The sequence below is a fragment of the Myxine glutinosa genome, chromosome 1, assembly GCF_964187855.1.
Source record: "Myxine glutinosa chromosome 1, kmMyxGlut1.1, whole genome shotgun sequence".
Lineage (NCBI taxonomy): Eukaryota > Metazoa > Chordata > Myxini > Myxiniformes > Myxinidae > Myxine > Myxine glutinosa.
Genome location: NC_136261.1, coordinates 173,004,774 through 173,024,604, shown reverse-complemented (window position 1 = coordinate 173,024,604; position 19,831 = coordinate 173,004,774). Strand labels below are relative to the sequence as shown.

The 19,831-nt window shown below is 44.1% G+C and overlaps 1 protein-coding gene across 3 annotated transcripts in view; it reads right to left on the bottom strand.

Annotated features, from left to right (window-relative positions):
- Positions 1-19,831, bottom strand: part of LOC137431304 (HORMA domain-containing protein 1) — a 182,176-nt gene that overhangs the window by 45,170 nt on the left and 117,175 nt on the right. For all 3 annotated transcript variants that reach the window (XM_078780240.1, XM_078780250.1, XM_078780255.1), the window contains 6 exons: positions 19,269-19,305; positions 19,100-19,120; positions 18,957-18,983; positions 14,153-14,220; positions 13,713-13,858; positions 4,128-4,369 (listed from right to left, as the gene is read on the bottom strand). In XM_078780240.1, the coding sequence (XP_078636366.1) occupies positions 4,128-4,369; positions 13,713-13,858; positions 14,153-14,220; positions 18,957-18,983; positions 19,100-19,120; positions 19,269-19,305 (541 nt within the window). The remainder of the gene's footprint in view (positions 1-4,127; positions 4,370-13,712; positions 13,859-14,152; positions 14,221-18,956; positions 18,984-19,099; positions 19,121-19,268; positions 19,306-19,831) is intronic.

Genomic DNA, 19,831 nt, shown 5'->3' with positions numbered 1-19,831 from the left:
CCATTTCATCAGTAGCACAAAATTTCCAAAAATCCATTGGCACAAAGGTCATATAATGGTCATAAAATGTATTTGTCCAGGAATAAAAGGTGTGCAATAAACTTAATTCCTCCAGACAATTTGAAAAGGTCTGGACAAAAATTTGCATGAACTAGAGAGTTCATAAAACATGATTTTCTGGCAGTATTATTATTTTGTATGCAGTCAATGGCTGCTAGTTACCCTGCGCTCCGAAGCGAGAAGCGGGGTTAAGCATTCAGTTACGTACGTACGTGTCTGCATTTCAGTGTGTATTTCATTTTCATAAAGTGTGTGCCGTGTCAGCATTTAAAAAATTTCATTTTCTCGGCAACCGTTGGTCCGATTAACATGAAATTTTCACCAGAGGAGGGCCTCCTGTAGAATAGTTTAGTGTATATTATGACGTCATAGCTCACGTGGTACAGGCGCCATCTTGGAAAAACGTTACACCTCTATATCTCCCAAACCGCTCAATGGAAAAAATGGAAACATGGCTCATTGTCAAGTACTCACCATGGGGAATAAGATATGTTGATGATGATGATGTCATCGGTGCCTTAATTATGACGTCATAATTCGAAAAGTACAACACTTGATCTGATCAGTATGAAGGAAAAAAAATTCCTCTGCAACTGTTAGTTCAATTGGCACGAAATTTTCAGAATGTGTGGCTCCTCCTGTGGAATTTTTTTAATGATAATTATGACGTCATATGCCACGTGGTACAGGCGCCATTTTGGAAAAATCGAAAAAAGGTTGCACCTCTATATCTCCGAAACGCCTCCATGGAAAAAAACTGAAACATGCCTCATTGTCAAGTACTCCGCTTGGGGAATAAGATATGTTAATGATGATGTCGTCGGTACTTTAATTATGATGTCATAATTCGACAAGTACAACGCTTGATTCAATCAGTATGAATTTTTTTCTCTGCAATTCTTAGTCCGATTGACACAAAATTTTCACCATACGATGGCCTCCTCCTGTAAAATATTTCAATGATTATTATGACGTCATAGGTAACGTGTTACATGCGCCATCTTGGAAAAACTTCACACCTCTATATCTCTGAAACCACTCCATGGAAAAAATTGAGACCTGGCTCATTGTCACCAACTCCCCATGGGGAATAAGATATGTTAATGATGATGTCATTGGTGCCTTCGTTATGACATCATAATTCGACAAATACAACACTTATCCATCTGATCATTATTAAAATGAATTCAGCAACTGTTGGTCTGATGGATGGAGTCAGCTGTGTAGCTTTCTGAGGTAAGGGAGGGGATGGAGGAGGAACAAACACCAGAAACAGATTTGACCAGCCACCACCAGGATTTGGAAGAGGGAGACAGGTTTGAGAGTTCAGTCTTGAGAATGAATGAATGAATGAATGATCGTTTTAAGGCCATTTTTCCCCGCTCGAGCGGGGGTTAGCCTTGCGGGCCCCATGACAATCATGGTTCCCTGTTTGAGGCAATGTTTTTATGGCCGGATGCCCTTCCTGACGCCAACCCTTGGTCACGCTCTTACGATGCGCAGGGATACCGTGTACCTATTCTAAATCGGGGTACACACCGTGATCATTCATCCCAGCAAGCTGGTACTCAATTTTCCGACCTCGGAAGGATGATAGGCTGAGTCAACCCCCCTGGCATTAATTCAGAAATCGACCGGGATTCGAACCCAGGATCCTAGGATCCCAAGCCGGCACCCTAACCGCTAAGCCAACACCAGGATCACCAAGATCTTGAGAGCAGAGAGATATTGTTTCCTAGCTCTCCTGAGGGTGGACACACACTTGTTCCGAGCTTTGTGAAAGGAAATGAGATTGCCTTCCGTTGGATTTGCCTTCCAGGAGGCGAAGGCAAGTTTTTTCAGGGCAACTGCCTCACCACAAGATTCCGTGTACCATGGACGGGAGGAAGGGTATGACAACTGAAGACGAGATAAATCTGTGCATGAGAGAGAGCAATTTACTTTTAGTGTAGCAGCATAGCAAACCTGTTGTGCATTTTGTGATACAAGCACCAAATTTGGCACAAATGTACATTAATATGTTGCGAACATTTTCAGATATTGGGCCACTTGAAATTCCGTAATTTTTTTTTTCAAATTTTTTCAAATTTCGTAATTTCAAATTTTTCGGGTGACACCGTCACAATTTCGGTCTTCGAGGCCGGCCGATATAGTGGGGCGGCTTAGCCCAAATATTCAAAAGAATTGTGCATTTTGTGATACAAGCACCAAATTTGGCACAAATGTACATTAATATGTTGCGAACATTGTGTGGTCAGCAATGAAGACGAGAGTCTGAATTACATGTATGCAAAAGACCTTGTGAACCAGTGAAGCAAATACACGGGTAAGCATGAATTAAATCTAGGGCATGATATAATTTCCATGATGTTTACCTCTACACTCAATGGTGGAAGGAGGTAATGTTTTGATCCCAGCTTGTCTGTATGTCTGTTTGTCTGTTAGTCCACAAAATTCCAGACAAAGCTTGTAGTAGTGGTAGTTGTAGTGGTAGTGGTGATAACAGAAATTGTTATATAGAACTGAACTTATATTATTATTATATGCAGAAAATAACTTCATTTCTATATGCCCTGCAGTGGACAGGTTAATTGGTTTATGCACTGAAGGGGTCACCCTGGTGTGCACTGCTGTGTTCTGCCTCACTGAGTTGTTCAGGTATGATGTACTCAGCACAAGCTTCCGGTCGGCCCGGAGGTGGGGGTGCGGGGCCTGTCACGGAACGTCAAAACAAACGGCCTGCCGGGGCCGCCCAAAAGTCGGGCGTGAGGGGCGCGTCCACTAATGGAATGCCTCTCGCTTCCCAGATCGAGGGCCACGTGGTCAGGAGAACCTCGTCCCTTCCGGTCACACTTAGCCTATCGGCCGGCCTCGAAGACCGAAATTGTGACGGTGTCACCCGAAAAATTTGAAATTACGAAATTTGAAAAAATTTGAAAAAAAAATTACGGAATTTCAAGTGGCCCAATATCTGAAAATGTTCGCAACATATTAATGTACATTTGTGCCAAATTTGGTGCTTGTATCACAAAATGCACAATTCTTTTGAATATTTGGGCTAAGCCGCCCCACTATTTGGCAGAATTCCCAGGGTGAGTTGATGTCAGAGGCTGTAGAGATGGGAGACCAGTCCAGATGGTTGATGGCTGCTTGAAGACCATACCAGTTGGCCTGAGTGAAATGTCAGACTCGTCGACGCTGAGGAGGCTCTCTGAGAATGGCCAGAGAGATGTCCACTTTAACAAGCACATGATCAGATTAACCGATTGGAGCAGAAGAAGAGCAGACATTTGCAAGGAAGTTTGTCATAACCAAGTCTAGAAGAGAAGATGCTCTATTGACTGAGATCCGGGTCGGGAAATTGTTCTTTGTTCTTCAAATAAACTCTTTGTTCTTCCACGAGCCTCGTCTATGTATACAAAAACAAATCAAAATAGACCAACACTCTTTGAAGTCACGACGTCGACCGATTATGCCTCCGCCCACATTATTACATCATTGTAATATTTGTACCAAGTTTGATTTAAATCCATTCAGCTGTTAAATCAATTTAACATATTTTTACCTGACATGATCTCTGACCTTTGACCTTGGGACCCCCAACTCTCATCAGTTAATCTTTAGATCATTATACATATCTGTACCAAGTTTGAATTAGATCCCTTTAGCCGTTCTCAAGTTATAGACCTATTACAGACTTTGACCTCTTGACCCCAAAATGGGTCAGGAGTCAGGGGTGTTCAGGGGAGCTCAGGTGAAGGAGTTCAGGTGAAGCAGCAGACAGATGGGATAAATCAGGGAGCGGGAGACAGGAAAGTACTGGGGTGCTCTCATGTTCTAGACCTATTACAGACTTTGACCTTACATACGTCTCGTGATAAGTTGACATCGCTTTCATCACACAACTTGAAAATGTTTCATTTTTAACAATCATCGACAATAGGTGAATTAATGAAGAAATAAAACATCATGATTTCCAAATGTTGATGTTTAGACAAATTACATGACTCAGAAATGTCAAACATTCAAAGAGCAAAGCTCAAAAAGACTAAAAATGTTCATACCACCTTGTCATCTTTGGGATTCAGTGAAATTGGGCTTTCTTTGTTGCCATCTTCCACCATTAACGGGGAATGCTCACTATCTTCATCATGATCCATCTTGTCATGATCAGTGGTGACCTTGAGCTTGAGTACATGAAACATTGTTGACACACTGCCAATGCGCAGGGACACTGGATCTCCATCAAACAAAATGGGGTCCGAGTTGCTTTCTTTGAAACCATGTGGTTGGTAATCTTCAGGTGTCACTGAAATTTACCAGGTGCCAATGAACACCAGTTAGTTTCAATTATGCATGGGTCTCTTTAAGTTTTAATTTCCAATTACTAAATTTCTCAACTTATGACTTAGCTGAGACATGCTCTAATACCTACATTATATCAGATGTGCGAGTCAAATAATAAATTGTTGACATCCACAATAAACAAAATCATCAGGGTTTCTCAAATTCAAAGTGTGGAACTGTGGGAGAATTTTACAAAAAAACAAAAGTGGATATCCCACAAAAAAGAAGGCCATGTTGAAGAGAGATTGCTTTTTCATAGGACTTCAAGTCGTTCGATGACATAAATATGCAAAATGAACTTTAACATGCGTTTGCATGGAAAAAATGGCACCTTATACAGTCAATTAGTCTATTTTACGAAGAATATCACGTATTCTGACTGGTCTATTGTCAAGGAGCCGAAATGCTCAAAACAAATGTTCCTTGCACGAAACCTGGTGGGAGAGTTCATGCAAGGCAATGCAAATTACTTCTAGCCTCCAGAAAAAGCACCAAATATTCTCTACAACAACTGTGTCTGACATCAGCAATCCGGAAATTTTTGTGATATTTGAGAAGGACCAAATGTACCCGAGTACTTGCTGGAGCACAAGTAAGAGTATTTGGTGATGCAGATGTTGCTTGACTGACGGACCATCATCAAAGATGACGTCCCAATTTTACCAAGGCAGTCCCATACACAGTTTTTCATCTTTTGTGCTGTTGAAATCCTCCTTTTCTCTTTCCTTATTCATGTTTATGTACATTTTAAAATATTATATGGTTAGAAATCAAATAACAAAACATACAAATGACTCAATGAAGATCAAGGCAAATGGAAAACAATGCAATGCATCAATACGTAATAGAAATACTGACTAACCCAGAAATAGAGTAAAGGGAGGTAGAGCAGATTACAAACTTGGACAGGATAACATGAGAGATAACAATTAAGGGGATTTTTAAAGAATATATGGGAGTAAAGTGCAGTAAACAGGGTGTAACCTATTCCAAAAAGTATAGAACAATGGTTGAAAACAACAAATATCAAATGGCAAATGGGATTTAGGAAGGGATTGTGGAAAAGGAAAAGGACTTTGGACTTCCGCTTCCGGTCTTGCCGGCGAGGTTTCGTTTATTCGCAGCTGTCCACGCTCTCCATCGAAATCGAAGTTAAGTAATTGTTCCCATTTGTATTTTCGTTATAACTGTATTTATTTTATGGTGTGTGTACGTATAGTGTGTCCCGAGGAAGATTTTCGGTGCAAATCTTTCATACCTGTATAGAATATCGTGTTAATTCGTGTCATGTCTTTTGAGGCCTTGTACAGTGTCCAACCTTGAGGCTTTGTTTTTCTCTCAGCGGTCCGTCATTTGTGCTCCAATAACTTTCGTTCTCTGTTTTTCCCAGTCTTTTCACCCCATAGCCTACTTCCTTGTTTAAAATCTCAACTCAAAAAAAACAAAAAAAACATTTCCTTGTCTGTTCTTATTCGTTCTCATTCATTTATTCGTTCTTATTCGATCGTTCGTTCTTCGACCACGTGTTTCTCCCCCATTTCCCCAGATAGTTTTCACTGTTAAACTTTAAAATGTTTACACTTTCCCCTCAAGTTCTGTATTCCATCATATATTATAACACCTTTTTCTTATTCTTCTTTAAAAGGTTGCTTTCGACTTGCTCACCAAATCTATTCATCCCAAAAAAAAATTCCATCTCTTACAGTGCCTCTTTTCTACATTCCCTAAACTCTCCTGCACTCCATCCTCCCTCCAGCGTCCTTAAACGTATTTTTGACTCGAAGGTCACAAGAAACTCATTTTGCAATAAATGTTCGTTTCCCATTAATCGTCCACTTTCTAAAATCCAATCTCACCCCTCCCCTCCAAATCTTCCCCATAACCCCTCCCCTCCAAATCTTCCCCATCACCCCTCCCCTCCAAATCTTCCCCATCACCCATCGCTTTCAAATCTTCCCCCTTGACCCTCCCCTCCAAATCCTCCCCATCACCCATCCCTTTCAAATCTCCCCCCTTGCCCCTTCCCTCCTAAACTCCCCACACACCCCTCCCCTCCAAGACTCCCCCTCACCCCTCCCCTCACCCGTCCCCTCCAAATCTCCCCCATATCCCATCCCTTTCAAATCCCTCCCCTTGTCCCTTCCCTCCTAAACTCCCCCCTCACCCCTCCCCTTCAAATCTCCCCACCCTCATTTCTTCTCAATTTACCCCCTCTCACACCCCCTCCTCAAAGCATCCTCCCCGCTTCTTCCCCCTTCCAACTCTCACCTCCATCTCCCCCAACCTTCTGCCTCGCTCTTCCCCCTCCTCAAATAACACCTCATTGTGCCTCACCCAATCACCATCAAACCTTTTGTCCGCCCCATCCTTCCCTTTCTCCGAGCTATTCTGAAATCTCTGACACACCTTCAACAGCTCTCCCTACCTCTTCCACCTCTTCCACATCTTACCCTACCCCTCCCCCCCCCCCCCCCCCCCCTGTTCTGTATCCGATGCTCCCCCTTCCTCTTCATTAATGGTATGGACCTCAAACATCCAGGGCCTTCGTTCAAACTTAACTGATCTCTCCATACAGGTTGCTTCTGACAAACCAGACATGATCTGCTTAACAGAAACTTTCCTCCTTCATGATGTCTCTGATTCCTTAGTATCTCTCCCGGGTTACTCCCTCCTCCGGTATGATAGACCTGAGCCTCGTCCTGGAGGTGGGGTTTGCCATCTTTATCAAAAACTCTCTTCCTCACTTGCCCTGCACTGCACTCTCTCCACCTCACCCCCAGGAATACCTCTGGCTACGGCTTCCCCTTCGCTCCCACCTCTTGTTCATATGTGTGTTGTACCGCCCACCAAACAGTGATGACTCCATCTACATCTCGCTGTCTGATAATATGGACCAACTTCTATCTACTCATCCCAACTCTCTCTTCCTCATATGTGGTGATTTCAATTGTCACCATGCCAGTTGGCTGGGTGTGGGTTCCTCTCTCACCAGCCATGGCTCCTCAGCAAAGGACTTCTGCGACTCACTGGGACTGACACAATCTGTCAATTTCCCGACCCGGATCTCAGTCAACGGAGCATCTTCTCTTCTGGACTTGGTTATGACTAACTTCCCTGAAAATGTCTGCTGCTCTTCTTCTGCTCCAATCGGCTCATCTGATCATGTGCTTGTTAAAGTGGACATCTCTCTGACCATTCTCAGGGAGCCTGCTCAGCGTCGACGAGTCTGGCATTTCACTCAGGCCAACTGGCACGGTCTTCAAGCAGCCATCAATCATCTGGGCTGGTCTCCCATCTCTACCGCCTCTGAAATCAACTCATCCTGGGAATTCTTCCAAAGTAAATTGCTCTCTCTCATGCACAGATTTATCCCATCTCGTCTTCAGTTGTCATACCCTTCCTCCCGTCCATGGTACACGGAATCTTGTGGTGAGGCTGTTGCCCAGAAACAACTTGCCTTCGTCTCCTGGAAAGCAAATCCAACGGAAGGAAATCTCATTTCCTTTCACAAAGCCCGAAACAAGTGTGTGTCCACCCTCAGGAGAGCCAGGAAACAATATCTCTCCATTCTCAAGACCGAACTCTCTTATCTGTCTCCCTCTTCCAAATCCTGGTGGCGTCTGGTCAAATCTGTTTCTGGTGTTTGTTCCCCCTCCATCCCCTCCCTCACCTCAAACGGCCACACGGCTGACTCCGCACGTGAAAAAGCTGAATGCCTCAACTCTGTGTTTGCCTCTAAATCTTGTGTCCCAAACCCATCCCTCTCTGTACCCACCGTACCCAGTCGTACCCAGCTGCTCCTGGACTCCGTGTCCTTTCCTACTGACAAGGTGGAAAACTTTCTGTCAACCCTCGACTCTGATTCTGCAACTGGACCTGACGGCATCAACGCATGGGTCCTAAAATCCTGTTCTTCCACTCTTTCACTCCCTCTCTCTGTTCTCTTCACCCTCTCTTTTGCTCAAGGTCAACTGCCATCTGCTTGGAAATCAGCCAACATCACTGCTTTGCACAAAAAAGGTGCAAAAACAGATCCTAGCAACTACAGACCAATCAGCCTTCTCCCAATTATCAGCAAAGTCATGGAATCCATCATTGCTTCAGATATGAAATCTTTCCTCTTCTCCAATGGCGTGATCTCTGATCATCAATTTGGTTTCAGACCAGGTCACTCTACTCTGGACATGCTGCTTCTGCTGTCGCAACAATGGATGGAGGTCCTCAATGCCAAACAGGAAATTAGAGCTGTCTCCCTCGACATATCACGTGCCTTCGATACGGTCTGGCACCCCGCTCTGCTCACCAAACTCTCCTCCTTTGGTATCCATGGAAATCTCCACGCATGGCTGGCGGACTTCCTCTCGAGTCGTAGTCAACGTGTGGCCCTGAATGGGTTTTTCTCATCTCCTCTTCCTGTTCAGGCTGGAGTTCCCCAAGGAAGTGTTCTGGGCCCTGTGCTTTTTCTGGTCTTCATCAATGATCTCTCTGACTCTCTTGAAAATCCTCTCTATCTCTTTGCTGATGACTCCCTCTCTGCCGCTCCATTCCTCATCCCTCAGATCGGCAGTCTGCAGCCTCCTCACTCTCTGCAGACCTGGACAAAATCACAGACTGGGCAAACAAGTGGAACATGTCTTTCAATCCTGACAAATCTCACACTCTTACGATGTCTCTCCGAAACGACCGACTGGACAACCCTCCCATCTACTTTCTGAATAATCCTCTCCAAGAAGTTCTGTCACTCAAGCTTTTGGGTCTCACTATCTGCCATGATCTTTCCTGGGAAAACCACATTTCCAACCTGGCCTCCAAAGCCAGTCGCCGACTGGGCATCCTCCGTCGTGTGAAGTCCTTCCTTGGCACACCTGAGCTCCTCACCACATACAAGGCTTTCATCCGCAGCTCAATGGAGTACTGCTCTCCCCTCTGGGCTGGTGCTCCTGCCTCACACCCAGCTCGTCTTCACGCTGTTGAAACCAAAGCGTTCAGAATCATTGGAATCTCCCGCGATGACGCTATCTCCGAGGGCCTTTCACTTACTCACCGCAGGCAGGTTGGTGGTCTTTCCGTCTTCTACCGACTCCTCTCCGGCCTTGCTCCCCCAGCTCTCTCTGGGCTCTGTCCCCCAAATATTCCTACAGGTCGCACAAGATCTGCCTGCAACCCTCTTATGGTTAAACTGCCAAACTCTCTGCTCACCTTCACTCCTTCATTCCTCTTTTCTCCCGCCTCTGGAACAAATTCCCTCACTCTCTTCAATCCCACTCCTCCCTCCAGGTCTTTAAAACGGGTGTCCACCACCATCTCTTATCTTCCCCAATCAAAAACCTTGATCTTTTCTACCCCCGCTAATTTCACCCAAATCCACTTTTTTGAGGTGCCGACTTCGTTCCTGGAAGTCCTTGGTGTCCTTGCGTTTTATACCTATCCTGCCTCCCCCCAGGCCCTCTCCCTCCCACACATCTCCCAATGTCCCTGCTCTCAAATGATGTGTTTGTGTGCTTCCTCCCCTTCTCTCCCCATCTTGTCGACCGCTCCCCTTTTTTATACTTTGTTTGCTTGTTTGTTTGATTTGTTTGTTTGATAGATGTTAGCTCTTTCACGAGCCTCGACTCTGTATACAAAAAAAAAAAAAAAAAATGGACTGAAAGAGGAGTGAGTGCAGTCATTTATCGCACAAATAGGTCCAGTGAAATTGAGGACCATCAAAGCCATACTAGAAAACAATTGGAAAACGACTAAGAGTTCAGTAAACAGGAAGCCTACAGTGAGGGTGAAGGAGAAGGCATCGAGCGAGTAGAAAGAAAAAAGCAAGAGCAGAATGCCGGTATGAGCCCCAATTGGTTTTAAAGCATTTTTGTCACTGTGATATAGGAGCAGAGTCAGGAGCAACTGGCCGCTCATGGCAATTGGGATGCATTGGAATAGATTGAGGCTCAAGGTCAGCAACAGCTGCAGGAAGGGGCAAGACCCGAGAATCATAGGGTTTTTGCCCAGGGTCGGATTTGGTTTTACGAGGCGGTTAAATTTGAATTTAAATTCAATTTAAAGCAGCCTTGGTAGGACTTGGTGACTGGGCTGTTTGAATAAAATCAGGGGGGGGGGGGAGTAGCAATGTCGGTCTTGTGGGAGATTACCGCCCCCCCCCCCCCCCCACCCCAAATTGAGAAGTGCCAGGCAGCCAAGGGGCTGACCTGGAAGTGTTTGGAAGTGGTGTCCGACCACTAGTGTGGTGTTGTGGGGCGTCTCCCCAGTCCATTGGGAAGCTACCCGAGTGATAGTCCTGGGTGTGTGGGGAAGCCTTAGGCCTGAAACACCTCTGGGCGACCGAGGTGGGGCCCCCAGGCATTTGTGAGGGAGCGACGAGAGGACCACTATGGAGAGGTGTTGCGGGCCGCGCCTTGGTGGCAGCAACATCGAGGGCCAGTGAAGCAAGGTAAAAGCAACCATGGTAAGGCAAACTGGGCCGGCAGGTATTTCTGGCCGGCCTCTTGTCGTACAGTCACGTGAAAAAGTAAGTACACCCCATGTAAAGTTTTGATTTTTTCAACATATTTCAACATACAGCTATTTGGACTTCATTTCAACAATATTGATAGATAAAGGTGATATAATACAACAAATATCATGAAACATTTACATTTTGGAGTCCATTGTATAATTTAAATAAACATAAATGCAAATTTCGCATGTGGAAAAAGTAAGTACACCCCTACATTTATCACTACTTCAAATACCTAAAATTAGAATCAGGTGCACCAGCTCAGGTGCAAATGATTAGAACATCGTTAGAGAGGATCTTGGAGGAACCTGTCTTATTTAAACCTCAGACATTTAGTTTGGTTTGCTCTTTGTTGTTGAAGTGTGTGGCGTCACCATGCCGAGATCAAAAGAGCTCTCTGAGGCCTTCAGAAAGAAGGTTATAAATGCCTATGAGTCTGGGAAGGGATTAAAAAAGATCTCCAAACAATTTGAAATCAATCATTCGACTGTCTGGAAGATCATCTACAAGTGGAGAAGATTCCAAACAACTGCCAACTTGTTCAGGCCAGGCCGCCCCAGCAAGTTCAGCCTGAGAGCAGACAGCAAGATGCTGGAAGAAGTCTCTAAGAACCCCAGAATGTCATCATGGGACCTACAGGTAGCTCTTGCCACTGTTGATGTCAAAGTGCACGAGTCTACCATTAGAAAGAGGCTGCACAAATTTGATCTACATGGAAGGTGTGCCAGGAGGAAACCTTTGCTGTCCAGAAAGAACATCAGGGCAAGAATAAAGTTTGCCAATGAACACCTAGGCAAAGACCAGCACTTCTGGAACAATGTGCTCTGGACAGATGAGTCAAAGGTAGAACTATTTGGCCACAGTACCAGAAGACATGTTTGGTGAAAACCAAAGACAGCATTTGACCACAAGAACCTGATACCAACTGTAAAGCATGGTGGTGGAAATATTATGGTTTGGGGCAGCTTTGCTGCATCAGGGCCTGGGCAGCTCACCATCATATAATCCACTATGAATTCTTCATTGTACCAGAGGGTGCTTGAGGATAATGTGAGGCCATCTGTCGGAAAGTTGAAGCTCAACCGAAGGTGGACCTTGCAACATGACAATGACCCTAAACATACCAGAGAAGGGCATCGAGAGAGTGCATCGCCATTCCCATGAGCATTCCCGACTATATGGGCCACACTAAAATCGTAGTGCTGAAATTTCTCCAACCACTGTGCAATCTGGTCTTTGGGTTTCTTGAACCGTAAGAGCCATTGCAAGAAGGAATGGTCTGTTCTCACCAAAAAATTCCACCCATACAAGTACATGTGGAAATGGTTCAGGGCAGACAGCATAGCCAATAACGCTTTGCGAGTGATGCAATAATTCCGCTCGGGCCTACACATGGCCCCGACTGTAACAGGAGATCACGCTTTCCATGCCCCCCTGTGTCTGATACAAAACTGCGTGCAATTATTCCTAGCTTGCAACCATGTCCAGGCTAAAAGTCCCGTCATCGGTGGGGTAACCATATTACTGATCTCTAGGGAATCCCTCTGGGGTCGGTGGGTTGGATATTTTCATCTCTCACCTCCACAATGTTTATTAATGGGATACAGCCTGCTACCTTCGTGCGGTGCCCTATCTGTTCTGTACTAATGTTAATTACCCTACTGCCACAACGGGGCTTGTGGTGTTCACGAGGACGTGGTCAATGACTAAGTACTGGATTGGCTGTCCCGTCAGCGGTTCCACGAGGCCACAATGCTCTCGCCAGGTCGAGTGAGCCTGTCATTGTGCTGGGACTATTGGCTCAGTGATCAGGAGCCTGTAGCTCCATCCTTTAGTCCGCGCTCACGGCCCTTAATGTAAGCTCTTCCAAACCCATCCGAAGAATGCCCCGGTCCAGGTCGATCATACACTAGCCGGCGCATAACAAGTCCAATCTTATTAGACATGGGTCGCACACCTCCACCATCCATAGTTATATTATCTGTTTAAACTTTCCTAACTTGAGGTTTACAAAGCCACACCCTATGATAGGGGACAATGCCCTGGTAGCCAGCCATACTATAGTTTATCAGACGGTGGATCTCATCCGAACCGTTTGCACTTTAATCTAGGACCACAGGGATGATGATTGTGGCACTTGCTCCTATGTTCACCATGGCATCTACTCCAACTCCTTCAATTTTTCACCAGATTGTTAAACTACTTGTGCCAATCTGTCCACAATAAACGGCTTGCTGCAGAGGCGAGAGCTCTTGTCCATATACCATTACTGAACACGGCCCTGTTTCCTCGGCAGTACTCAGTTTCCGGGGACCTGGCAGGGGAAGGGGAATGTGTGTGCCCAACCTCTCACATTCTGTGGATAATATCATGATCAATGGGTCATGTCCATGCACCAACATTTTTCAATCCTAGTTGTAAAAGCATTGGTATGGACAATCATTATATCATGTAATTGTACCCTGAAAATAAAAATTAACTCATTCAACATCAAGTTTCTAAGTCGCGCTTCATTTGAAATATTAAACAGAGAACTATATGGGCAAGATTATATGTTTTACATCTACTACCATGCATCGAAGATGTGTCAACGTCAGAAAATTCTAACACACAAAACATTTATTATTTAAAGTATAACATATCTGCATACATAAGTAAGGTGCAAGCTCACATGCCTGTATCTACATTTCAGGATATAGCGATTAGTAATGAAAGAAACTAATGCCCTATAATTTCCAACTTCCTGTTTTGGTGTTTATGTAATATTTATTTGTGCAACTAATATTGTGGGTGCTCCACTCACCTTCATCATAGTAAAACAGCTTCATTGACAAAGATACATTTTGGGGCAATGTTCCTAAGTGCTGCATAAGCACAAACAGCTTGCGGATAAGCGTACAGGCTGAGCGCTTGGTCTCCTCTAAGGTAATCTCCAACTTTTTGTTACTGCTGCAACATTAAAATACATCAACAAAGTCAAAGCAACTGATGAAGAAAATATAATGGCAAAGTCTTTTGACTATGTTTGCATCACAAAACAAGGCTTGCTTGTTATATAGCTTCCAACATTAAAAAAAATATTAATCAAATAAACTGAGAAGCATGATTTTCCAAAGCTCTCTTTTTAATAATATTTTAAATAATTTTACAAAGTTTTATTTTAATTTTAATAATTTTGATGGTAACAAAAGTTTTATTTTTAATAATTAAAGCTTTCTTTTTAATTTTTCAAGCTAATATCACCTGCTGATGTCCATGGTGTGCCCATTCTCAGTGTAAAAGTACTTGAAAGAGTATGATTCAACAACGGTCTGCAGGATAGCAAGAATAATGATTCTGTTTGAATGGCATCAATGAATAATTCAATTTTCACAAAAATTGTGTTCATTCAAAAAGCATAAAATATTAATAACATTAATGTAGGGCTACTTTTTGAATCCATTATCAGAATTTTTTTTCTACAATATCCAAAATGAAAGCAAAAGCCTAACATATTTCAAAGGCATTAATAGCTGCCATTGTTAATCGATCAAAATAGGGCATGCGATTCAAACCTTGAGTACTTACATTATGAGAAAATCTTTCAAGATTTTACTACATCAACCAAGACTCAGAGTCACATTCAGCACCTTTTCATATTTTATATTTAATACTGATGGTATTAAATGAACAGCTAAGACAGCACTAAGAACAGCTCAGAACAGACGGAGCTAAGACGGTGCATTGAGAAGTTGTTTTGTATTTGAACAATTAAATTTGTTAATTTTCACCACACTTCATGCAATCTCGGTGGTGTAAATGGTTAGAGTGTCTGCTCTGATTCTAGACTAGAGGTTAGTGGTTTGAACCCCAGCCGAGTCATACCCAAAGCCTGAAAATGGTACCATGCTGCTTCCTTGCTTGACACTCAGCATTTCAAAATGATAGACTGTGGACGAACAACCATAAGTTGGCAACAATAGCACATGCTTTGATGGGACTTTTGTCTTCCTCCTGTGTCGAAGTTCCTTGTAAGGGAACTCATATTATCCCAGGGTGGCATGGAGTCAACAAGGATCTCGAACTGTTCTGCAGGAATGTGACACCATTCTTCCACAAGGAAGTCCTCCAATTAACGTCGGTTTGACGGAGGTGAAAACCCAGCCTGAAAACCCAGTTTGACGGAGGTGGAAACCTTTGCCCAGCAGTGAATAAATGCTGCATCACGATATGCAGATGTCGCTCAGGATGGTAATGTAGCACGCTGCATCAACCCTGCCTACTGATGGAATGAGTGGACCCATGCAATGCTATGAAAACTCACCCCAAACCATTATGGAACCATCAGAACCCTTTACTGTTGAAACATGGCACTCTGGGTTATAGAGCTCCCTGGGCTATCGCCACACGTGCACACATCCATGCGTCGAGAACATGGTGAAGGATGACTTCAGACCATATCATCAGACTTACAGCTTTTATACAAGTCAATGATACACTTCTAACTGTGAATGGTGAGGACGCAAAGTAAAGCCCCATCACGGTTATTGCTGCTCGTTCTGGATACAACTCAAGCGTTTTGGAAACAATATGAATATAGAGTAAAGTAATATAAGGGATTGGGCCCTGTCTCTAGCAAGGTGTTTCTGAAATTTTGTAGCATCGTATTGGATAAAATTTCGTTCACATACTCTAGTCTTCTTTCATGGCCACAATTATTCCTACGTTGTTGTGGGATTGGCCGGGGGAAGCTTGCCCCAAGTCTTACATGAACCATAAGGCCAGGCCTGATGTTCAACTAAGTTTTGGGCAGGAATTTGTAATTTGGCCATGGTGTCAGCGATAACTCACCTACTCTTCACGAAGGACACCGTGGGATCTTTACCGTCCACCAACTAATGCCAGCAGACGGAATGCCCAGTTAACATCCATCTGAGGTATGGCACACTCATTGATGAATCATCCTGCCTGGGAAACACTGGGATGACAGTTTATAGCTGGGCCGATATTAAAACCCAGGCGCGGCAGCTTAGAGACCAGGGTGCACACCTCTAGGCCATCCTGCCAGTCCGTTCACATACTTTATTGGTCTCTCTCGTATTAAAAGTCCACATCAACTTTGAACCACGAATGTACGAGGGGCAGTCAATTAGTAACCTTAAAATATTTTTCACAACTTGTTTATTGCATGTTCGTGTGTAACAACTGTGTTATTTTTCAACATAATCTCCATTGCGTTCAATGCATTTTTTCCAACGCTTTACTAAGGCCTGGATTCCTCTAGAAAAAAAATAGTTTGGCTGCTTGTATAGCCATTCGTGCACCGCCTATTGGACCTCTTCATTGGATCGGAAAGTGGTTCCACCAAGCGCCTCTTTAAGTGGCCGAAAGATGTGGTAATCCAAAGGGGCGAGGTCTGGCGAGTAGGGTGGATGAGGAAGACACTCAAAATGCAGGTCCTCGATTGTTGCAGCTGTAGCACGGGCAGTATGGGGCCAAGCATTGTCATGCTGCAGCAAAATACCGGTAGTGAGTAGTCCACGACATTTTGATCTGATTGCTGGTTTCAGATGATTTTTAAGGAGGTCGCAGTATGATGCACTGGTGACTGGTCCCTCTGGGCATGTAATGCTCTACAAGTGGGCCTCGGCTATCCCAGAACTGCGTCAGCATCACTTTTCCAGCGGATGGCTGTGTGCAGAATTTTTTGGGCTTCGGTGAAGTTCAATTGCGCCATACTTTGCTTGCCCTCTTCGTTTCTGGTTGAAAGTAGTGGACCCAGCTTTCATCCCCAGTCACTACGCACTGTAAGAAAGCGTCGCCTTCTGTTTCATAACGTCGCAGAAGTTCTTCACATGCGTCCACTCGCCGTTCTTTCAGTTCGGGTGTGAGTTGTACAGGCACCCACTTTCTAGAACCCCAGCACGTTGTGAATGATATGATGTGCTGAACCATGGTAAATGTTCAATTCGGAGACCACTTCATCCAGCGTAATGCAACTGTTTTCCCTTAGCACGCGCTCAATTCCTGCAACCATTTCTGGTGTGGTGGCTGTGTGAGGCCGGCCCGAGCGAGCAGCGTCTGCCACACTGGACACTCCACTATTAAACTTCCTGTCCCAGTCGTACACCTGCTGCAGCGATAAACATGCATCACCATATTGCATCTTCATGCTGCAATGGATTTCACTGGAATCCATACCCTCACTTCCCAAGAAACTGATGACAGAACATTACTCCTCCCTGGTGCATGCTTCTAAGGGAGCCGCCATCTTGGAACTGCTCTACAGACGTCATGCACTCAATGTTTCCAGATCTAAAACAGGCAAAACATGACGCTTACCCATAGATATAACATATGTAGTCTACAACTACATACATTACATTCTCAAATTGATATCGCCATTTTAAGGTTACTTATTGACTGGCACTCACATATGACACGGAAGGCTGCATTTACGGCTTTTATACAAGTTAATGACACACTCCTCTTTCCTAAAATCACTGTTCCTAAAAAGCCCCTTTCCCCCTTTCCTAAAAGGTGCAGCTTCCTGGCCTTGTCAACCCACTTGCCCCATCCCTCGCACTTAGAAAACTATGATATCGACAGTGAACTGAGTAAATTAATGAACCCAGTAAATTAATTGTAATCACTATCATTAATATTGTTGCGTCCCTGGGAATTAACACCCCTGGGTGACGGATGGCCAACCGAGCTTTAACTCCGAGGCAAATACTCAACTATGGCGGTAGTGACGCGCGGGGGTAGTGGAGGGCAGCGAGAGCTTACCTGTGCGGACAGACGCAGCACGGGGGTTTCTCCGATCCAGCAACAAATAAACAGGACAGGACAAGGAATTGAAATTCAACAAATAAAGGGTTTAATAAAATAATGCAGGCAACAAAAATGAATGCACGGTAAACTAAAATTCCTATTTTGAGGACCCTCCAGTCAGACTCAAATACAACACAAGGGGAAAACGAAAGTAAAAATAATTGTGGCGCGTAGCATCTGCTTAGGACTCAGCTCTGAGCAACGCTCGAACCCTGTTGGCCCTCGAACGGGTCCCCAAGTCCTTGCGTGGGAAACGCACAATGGCGCGAACTCGCGTCGTGGCCAGCCGCCCGCGCGAGACAGCCAAAGCTCTCTCCGCCGTCCCACGCTCCACAAAGTGCCGAGATCTCTCAGGCGCGCACGCCACGGAACACAGCCGTCACAAAGCCAGCACCACCAGGAACAGAGAGAAGGATGCGTCTGCCTTTCGCCCATCCAGGAACAGAGAGAGAGGGCGAATCCGACCACCTGCGTCCAAAGAGAGAGAGAGAGAGAGAGAGAGAGAAAGAGAGAAAGAAAGAGAAAGAAAGAAATGGGTGCAGTCCGTAATGAATGTCGGAACCAAGAGAGCAAAAATGGCGGTGCTCTGCCTTCTTGTCCCTCGTGCTGGAACGTTCTGTGATGATATCACGCACGCGCCAATAAACGAGCGCCATCTCATCGCTCCACGGCCACGACCAATCATCACCTTTCGGGGCGGGGCCCCTCGGCCCTTCTTGCCTTCCCTTGCGATGACTCGGCTGGTGGCGTCAGTGGTAGTCGAATGTCCGGATCCGGATGGTGATTGTGTGGTTTATTTAATTTAAGCGCTGATAGCATGGCTGGTGTTGTGTGTGTCATAAGGAACGAAGAACAAACCACAGAGGCAATTTACACATCGGGAATTTACCCTTGTACCCTAACTAATTAGCATAGCTCCACCCATCACATGGAGACAAATATACGATCTTACTGGACATGTGGCCTGACGGATTCCCTACTTATTTACATGAAGGTTCTTCCTCTTCTTGCCGGCGTTTGGGGCACGCTAATCTATACAATCTACCTGAACTAAGGTATTTCATTGCCTACCCCCATAAACGTAACAATATTTTAGTGAATGACATCAATATATTCAATTGTAATAAATATGCTAAACTAATAACTTACACAAAAATATAGTATGTTGTGTATCAATGTTGAGTATGTATAATACTTTCCATAAAAGGACGGTGATTACGAAGGTAAAACTTACATTTGGATCATCAGGGTTGGCATAAGCCTATTTTGAAAAGAAAGGCATCATGATTAAAAAGAAAAAAGTGAAATGCATTAAAATTTGAACTTTACAAGTTACTGTAAGACACTGATAAAAAAATAAGAAGTTGGTATACTTACTAGTAGAACCATCATCCTCAGCTGGAAAAGAAAGTTGTCGAAAATAAAATGGACCGAACTATTAGCAATTGCATTATTCATCAACATGAATGTATGATTATTTATTAATGTCAAAAGAGTGTGCATGAGGAAAATGTTCGCATGACTTATTTTGCAGTCACACACTTACATATTTCTTTTCTAAGGCATCGAAACATCCTTTCATCCTGGGAAATAATGAAATTACTTCATGTGTAACATGACAGACATATGTCATATTAGAAACGAACTTTAAGTACAGTCAGCATTGCTTAATCGAGATTTCTTGGTAGCATAAAAATATCACCATGAATCAGCATTTCCCCTTTTTCTGGCAGGCAGTGAACCTCATGAGAATATGTAACTGGCTTTGAGCAGCTTAAGTGCCTTCAAAATGTACAGTACAGTAAAGAGTTTCCTTGACGAGAGTTCGTCTAATTTTGCTAATTTCTCCAGTAAACATTGATAAGAAATGACCAACCTCTTCATCTCAACCTCTTCATCCTCATATTCTGATAATTGATCATTTTCAATGAACAAGCAAAGAACACAGAGAAGAGGTTATGTCTACAACAAAATGAAACAAGTGCTGTGCTGCTTCACACACTACCAAAGTTACCATTCCTAGACATTGTACCCACAAGCAAAAGGATCATCTTCCCACAATGTCCCTTGTCCAGGAATCCATAGAATAAAAGATCATTCTGTTTTGAG